We start from the raw sequence: 7,392 nt of genomic DNA, 5'->3' as shown, positions 1-7,392 counted from the left end.
AAAGAAAGAAATTTGTTATTTTAAATAAATCCTACTTTTGTATTTTCGTGAGAATTTAAGGTTTTAACTTACAAACTCACTGAAAAATAAAAAATTTTCATTATTCGAGAATAAAAGAGGAAGTAATTTATAGTTAATTTTGATTAGCACATAGAATAACCTTTGCATCCTACAAATAAAAAACTTAATTTACAATTATAATTATGAAATTAATTATTTTGTTGTCAATCATTTAATATTATCATTTGCATTATTTTTAATAATTAACAGATGTATGAATTTAAGACTTAAATGTTTAATAATATTTTCTACAATAAAACTTCTTTTATCTTTTTGTACAATTTAAAAATTTGACATTTTTTCTTAAAATATTTATTTTAATATTTTATTATACCTCATAAAATTACTTATATAATCTAAAAACTACACTAGCAATGTACCAAATAATATTCCTAATTTCCTATAATTATTCCTTCTCAATACTCATTTACTATAAATTTCTCTATAAATTTAGGAATTTAAAATTTTCTTATAAATAAAATTAAAAACTTCCTTGTGACAAATTTTATATAAAAAATCACTTTAAAACTTTATAATTTAATAACTTAATTATAAGTTAACAAACTATATATTAAGTAAATTGGTTTATTTTATTTTTGAACATAATTGGAGAAAATTAAACAATTTGAAATGTAAATAAAGTAATTAAAATTTCATATTAAAATTTTATTAATTTTGAAGTAAATTAATATAATACGAACTTTGTTTTTAAATATCAATTAATTTAAGTTTAAATAAAAAATAAATTTACACGTTTACATAACACAATTTTGTTAAATTTAAAATTTAACTTGAAATTCTCACACACATGGATAGAAAGATATGACTGATAGATGGAAAGATATGATATATATATATATATAAAGCTAATAAGAGTTGCAAAGGTAAGCACAAATTATGAATTTGAAATTACTCACAAACAATCAATCTATTGAACCAGATACTTAAAACATCAGAGATAACAGGCGAGTGAAAAAGAGCAAGAATCATATTTTTAACTTCAACCTACCAGAATGAAACACCTTGGTAGAAAACCTACCTGACCTTGATTATTTGTTGTCGCTATTGCCACCATACTGCGTAGAATTTCCATTCCAGAAGGGATTTCTATCCGAGAAACGGCTGTCATCCTCATCGTGTTTTAGTGTGTGAATATTGCTACCATATCGGGATGTTGTGGGTCGTCTGTTCCTGCTGTCAGTTGAACTGTTTCTGTTTGTCGAGTTAGGTGAATATGTCCTGTTTGCTCCAGCCAAGTTATTTTGCAGTGTAGGGTTTGGACCTATAGATGCAGCCAATCCAGAAAACATGAGAAAATACTTTGCCAAGGCAATTTTCAAGAGTTTCTGTTTGACCACTACGAGTTTCATGGGGGATTACACGATCCAAAATTTGGATCATTAATGAGCTGTGACATGGTTACTCAAGATCCCAAAAAGAAAGAAAAAACGTATGAATGCAATCTCGTGCTACTAGATAGCCACCACCTCATAAGATTTCTATTATGATTCTTAAAATCCTATGCACAACAATAAATGAATCTGCTTAAAAAAGGAAAGAAAAGAACCTGATCATATGCCATATTCAATCATAGGTGGTGCTCTAGGTTCTGGTTCCCATTCCACAAACCAAATCGATCACCTTCAACCTAAATTGCTTATTCTTACATCAGGGATATGGATGCCAGTTTGCTCTCTATCTCCCTGGTTTTAAGTATTTAAGTCGTCTTTGTACTATAGTCAAAATTGCAATTTAGTTCACATACTAGAAAGCTAAAGTAATTTAATTCTTGTACTACTGATATTGGTTCAAACAAGTAAATTTGATAGTACTGTTAATGGAAAACTGTCTAAATACCGATGTGAACTTCTAAAATCTGAAAAACCATATGTTCCTTAATAGAATATATTATCTTTCCCTTCTAATTCTGTCTGTAGGTCTTTCAAACGTCCACACCAGCATTTTGACATTTTTCATTACACTGTTATCAAATTTACTTTTTAGCACCAATATCAAAACGTACAAGAATTAAATTGATAATTCTACAATACAAGGATTAAATTGCCCTTATCACTCTTCAAGAAAAATAAAAAAAAATTGCCCTTTTCATTAGGGACTGCCTCGATGCTTTAACCCTAACTCTCTTCACAAAACACTTATCCGCGTTTGTGGCTATCTATAATGCATGCATGTCTATGGTTGGCTTAAATAAATTTAGGTGATATAAATGGGGTCATAGAACAAGCATTTTAGCTCAAGGATTTAGGCCCAAAAGTATAAAAATTTTAATATCAACAGCCCAGACACTCACTGTATTCCCAGATGCCACTTTGAGATTCCGGTCCAGTAGTTGAAGAGCTGGTACCAGTACCACCACCAAGATAAGAAAAAGGATTGAAATAGGACATAAAGCTTCTAACGTATGCAAAATATCCCCCATTGCTTCCTGCAGTAGCTTCAGAAGGTGTAGAATTTCTTTGGTCAGCAAATGATCTTTGCCCTTGGAAGCCAGTGCTTCTCTGACGTGGAACCACTATCAGTGCTTGTCTGTTAAGCAGACCCAAGTCCAATAAAGATGTACTCAAATCTGTAGGCAAAAGGAAAATAGTAGTGGTGAATGGTAGACACTACAAAGTAATGCTCCTTTATCAACATAAGAGCAATTTCATAAGCATATTCTGAAGACAAGGAACGCTCCTCATATGCAAAGGCAATGCTAAGTTAAAACTTCAGGAAACACTTCAACTAAGTCCAAAACGTCTCAAATGCAATACAATCGACAAAGTTTGTCATCTATAAATAAATGTGAAAGTAGGGAAAATAGAACAAGTACACATTCAGAAGGAAAAAGAAGGTACTAGAAGAACAACATTCAATCTGTATAAAGCATACAAGTAGCATCTAACAACCAATAATCTTCCTAGATATGCAATCAAATATAAAACTAAAAACATAATCTTCTGTAACACACACACACACGTATATATGTCCAACCCCTTTTAAACATAATACATAAGCAACATATTGTGAAAGATCCACAAACAGAACTGGAAGGCATATGAATTATGGAATTACAATGCATAACACCCATGAGCAACATGTTTCTAAAGACCAGTTTGAGGTCGAGGACAGGCACTGTTTAACTAAAAGTAATAAAATCTCAAACTGACAAAAACTAACTAAGCTACATTCATTTTAAAGATGTACACACAAACACAGTCATACCTTGATCACCAAATAACTTGCGAGGATAAGGAATGGCAAGATCATAAGAGCCCATGCCACTTGATTGGTTTCTATCCACATAGTCTTTTATCATTCTCAGGGTGTTGCCCACAGGAAACTTCTCTTGTAGGTTACTGCCATCAGGTAATCTGATATTTAAATGAACATCAGTTGGTACATTTGTGGTTGCAGTATTTTCAGACGCACCATCTTGCCTGTCATGTTGCATGGCTTTCTCTGGTGCAGTCCCACCGGGAAAACTTGACCGATGATCAATGCCCTTGACTGAGATGAAACAATCATCTCCAGGATAAGAGGATGTATCCTCAGATACAGGAACTGCTGGATTTAAGGTAATAGAAGTACCAACCGTCCTGGTTGCTTCATTAGAAACATTACATTGTTCATCCACAACATTAGTCAAGTTGTCAGTGCTAAATGATTCTGAAGTACCCTGGTCAACCAATTCTGAAATTTTCTCCTGAAATGTTGGGAAAATAATGAAATCCAATATCAAGTTTTTCAAGTTTCAAAGTAAGTCCCTTTTTGGGGTGGTGGTAACAAGCCCCTTAATTTTGCACCACAGCCTGGGTTGAAGTGCTTTTCTTCCACCATAACTCTCATAGTCAAACAAAAACTAGAAAACTCTAATCTAGACAACCATTTAAATTTACCTTTACTGTGTTTTCACTACCATTTTTTCCCTCTAGCACCCCAGAAGCAACTGCTGGTTTAGGCTCAAAGGACCGGTCAACCCCATCCATTGTGGTTGATGGGACAGAAGTACTTGAACTTCCTTGCTCGGACTGGCTAACAGTAGAAGCTCCAGAGCTAGATGACTCAAGTTTCTTTGAAGCAAGTGCAGCACCAAGTACTGCTGCTGTGGTTTCCTGCAGTTAAGAAATCCGGAAATCATAAACTAGATTTGGTAAATGCACACACAGCACCTCTTCACTGACCGGATAATAGTCCTAAAGTCATCCATCACTAGCATACCTGGATATGAAGACTCAACCATGCTTTCTCTAGACTGGATGCCAGAACTTCAGCGCTGACAAACCCTTCTGGAAGAGTTCAACCAAAAGAAAAAAAACTGACCATTTAAAACATTTTTCTGTGCATATTACATTACATGCTTGAAAAGGAGGGAGAAAAGAGAAAAATGGTTTTACATAAGAAGAAAATTTAATACCATTTTGCCAAGCTTGTAGACCATTAAATCCAATTGCTGTTATGCAGGGGATAGATTTCTGTGGATCTGTAACATGTTGATGCAAGGAATTGTTCTCTCATTGAAACTGGTGATAGGTACTTACAATAGCAAACAAGAAATATCAACTTAAACCAGTTTCATTTAGCATGCACATTATAAATGGTCGTTGAAACAGTAGACAAGGGAACTCAACCCCATATCAAATAAAGGAAAAGATTCAATGTACAAAGCAAAGACGTGTAGTGATGCATCCAACTTTTTGTTGATGCTGTGATGTATTAATAGGAAACGCTAATGGAAAGGTGCAGTGATACAAAGTCTCAAAAGATGGAGGAATCATAGGATAATACAAAGAGTACTGAGTGAGGAGGAAATGCTAATGCAAAGGTGAAGTGACGCAACATCTCAAAAGATGGAGAAATCAAAGGATAATAAAGAAACTATTGAGTTAGGAGAGACAGTTTGAAAAATATATGGAAAGATAAAAATTAAAAAAAGCTTTCTTTCCCTTTCCCCACTTAAAACTTGCATCTTCAACTGTTCTTTCCCATCAAGCATATCACATGACTGCCAACATAACAACTATGATAGTTTGGAACTATTCCTCAATTCCATTAGACATTAGTTGACAATTAAATGAAGTAGGCTTTCATTATCTTCAACGGACTCATGACTCATCATCCAAAGAAGGATAACTTGAAAGCTGTAATATGAAACAAAAAACCTAGTTTAGTAAGCACAGAGTACCCTTGAGGTAGACTGCTTTCAAACAAGAGAAAATAAAGTTTGACCACAGCCAATTCTTCTACTCATATATTGGGGGGTAAACGATTCAAGAGTACATGCACATTAATTCTTTGTAAGGACCCAACTGTAAATGGTATAAAATAAGCCTTAGCACCAACACTCAACACAAAACAGTTCATAACAAGGAAAAGTAAGTACTTCAGCAACATAGCAGACCAGTTCAACTCCAAAAGCTTAATTCACAGCTAGATGCAAAACTATCACAGAAATTCCCTTAGCATCTATAACAAAAAGCCAAAAAATATAAAATGTTGATTTTAGAGTAACCATAAGAGAATCATGTTATTAAATATATACTTGGCAATACTAAATAAGATGTGATCATATGATATGAATACCACCCAGAATAAATAACTAAAACACAACTCAAAACATGACATGATGCAAAGAAATTAACACTACACAATGGGAATACATGAATGCTTCAAAATCCATGACATACGAATTAAAATATATTAAAAACTATAGAAATATAAAATACTTAAATCACGATTATGATATGACGAAATACACAAACACAACATGGGTATACAAATTGTCAGGTATAATCAGGATACATATGGCAGAAAAATTTGCAGCATCGGTGGTCCCTCCTCTGATATGCAATAGAATGCAATACTTTGACAACGACTCTTTTACCTGAATCAAGATGTTAAAATATAGAGAAGAACTATAAGGAAAAAGAAAGAATTAAATTGATGTTTAAAAAAACAAACTTAAAAGAAAAATAAATACTTTAAGATCAGTCCACGTTGAATGATCCAAGTTTTTCGACTCATCATTTTCACCTGAACAATCAAGTTTATTGAGTGCAGATCACAGTAAATTAACACCTAACAAAAATTTGAATTTGCTACTACATAAAAGCAGAAACATATCAAATGAAAAGGGAAGACATTACCTGAAATATAGACCACGAAAAGTTTCTTCTGGTTTTGAGCTTCACGAATGGCTTCAGGAATTGAGCCTTTGTATGTTAGAGGTGACAGAGATTCAGACCTTTCCATCTGTTTCACATGATCCAATTTCAACAACATAAAATTTGCATTTAAATGTCTCTCAGTTTCATATTAATTTCACTTCAATTATACATATATGCACTTGCAAATGAATATTGCTCTATCATGAAAAGTTCCAAAAAGAAAACCTAAATTTAGTTTGAAAAATTGTGGGGGAGATAAAAGAAAAAGAAAAATATTTACAGGTCTCAGTGTAAGGCAAGAATTAATTAATTTAAAATTAAATCAAGAGATAACTGAATGAAATGGTCGTACCTTTGGAACAAAGAAAATGGAATTTTTCGAAGAAATCTTAAAAAGAGAAAACAATGGAGAATTGTGAAAACCGAAAACGTACAGTGAATCTATAAACGACGGCCACCTCATTACTTTTAATCTTGCCGCGTGTTAGCTGATTACGGGGAGAGATAAACTTTCATTTATACTAGAAACTAGTTTTCTTATATTAAAAAAAAAAGGAAAAGAATAAGAGTTTTTTTTGACATTTCACATTTGATTTGTTTGCCACATTAACTTAGTTGATTTATGAAATAATTAAGCATTAATTAAAACATTTTTAAATTACGAATGTATTCATGTATTGAAGTTGCCTATCACTTTAATTGATGTGTCCCAAAATTACTCGAGTTCAATTATGAAGGTAGGATTCGAATTCAACTCAATTTAACAAAATTCAATAGTGTGTCTCGAGACATTGAAAGCCATGTCTCGAGACATGCTTCTCCTATTTCAAAACCCTAGCTTCGATGTTTGCTTATTTCAAGACATGAGATTCATGTTTTGGGACATCAAGTCTTGTGTCTCGAGACAGGTTTCATGATCTAGCTCCCATGTTTTAGACCATTGCATTTGATGTTTAGATGTCTCGAGAAAAAATAGCTCTTGCCTCGAGACTTGAAACATAACAAATCTACTTTAGTTACGATGTTTACTTGTTCCAAGACAAAAAGGACATTTGTCTTGAGACTTGGCAATTGATGTCTCAAAACTAGTACAACAATACCCTGGAATGCTTATTATGATTATTTTGTTCTTGATTCCTTGAGACAATAACCTAATTGTCTCGAG

General features: G+C 32.9%; 1 protein-coding gene across 2 annotated transcripts; it reads right to left on the bottom strand.

Moving 5' to 3' along the window:
- Positions 1-945: 945 nt before the first annotated feature.
- On the bottom strand, positions 946-6,766 carry LOC108489742 (plant UBX domain-containing protein 11). Of its 2 annotated transcripts, none has more exons than XM_017794464.2 (10): positions 6,662-6,766; positions 6,207-6,312; positions 6,041-6,093; positions 5,863-5,944; positions 4,478-4,543; positions 4,282-4,349; positions 3,960-4,175; positions 3,286-3,766; positions 2,372-2,647; positions 946-1,342 (listed from the first exon to the last, which is right to left on the bottom strand). In XM_017794464.2, exons 2-10 carry the CDS (start codon positions 6,310-6,312, stop codon positions 1,110-1,112), a joined length of 1,581 nt encoding a protein of 526 aa, XP_017649953.1. In that variant the 5' UTR covers positions 6,662-6,766; the 3' UTR covers positions 946-1,109. The 2 variants fall into 2 exon arrangements, with proteins under 2 accessions (XP_017649953.1, XP_017649952.1); XM_017794463.2 differs by having other exon boundaries at positions 6,580-6,727.
- Between the last annotated feature and the right edge of the window lie 626 nt (positions 6,767-7,392).

The sequence above is a fragment of the Gossypium arboreum genome, chromosome 10 (genome assembly GCF_025698485.1).
Source record: "Gossypium arboreum isolate Shixiya-1 chromosome 10, ASM2569848v2, whole genome shotgun sequence".
NCBI classification, from domain to species: Eukaryota; Viridiplantae; Streptophyta; class Magnoliopsida; order Malvales; family Malvaceae; genus Gossypium; species Gossypium arboreum.
This window is presented reverse-complemented; position numbering and strand designations above follow the sequence as displayed.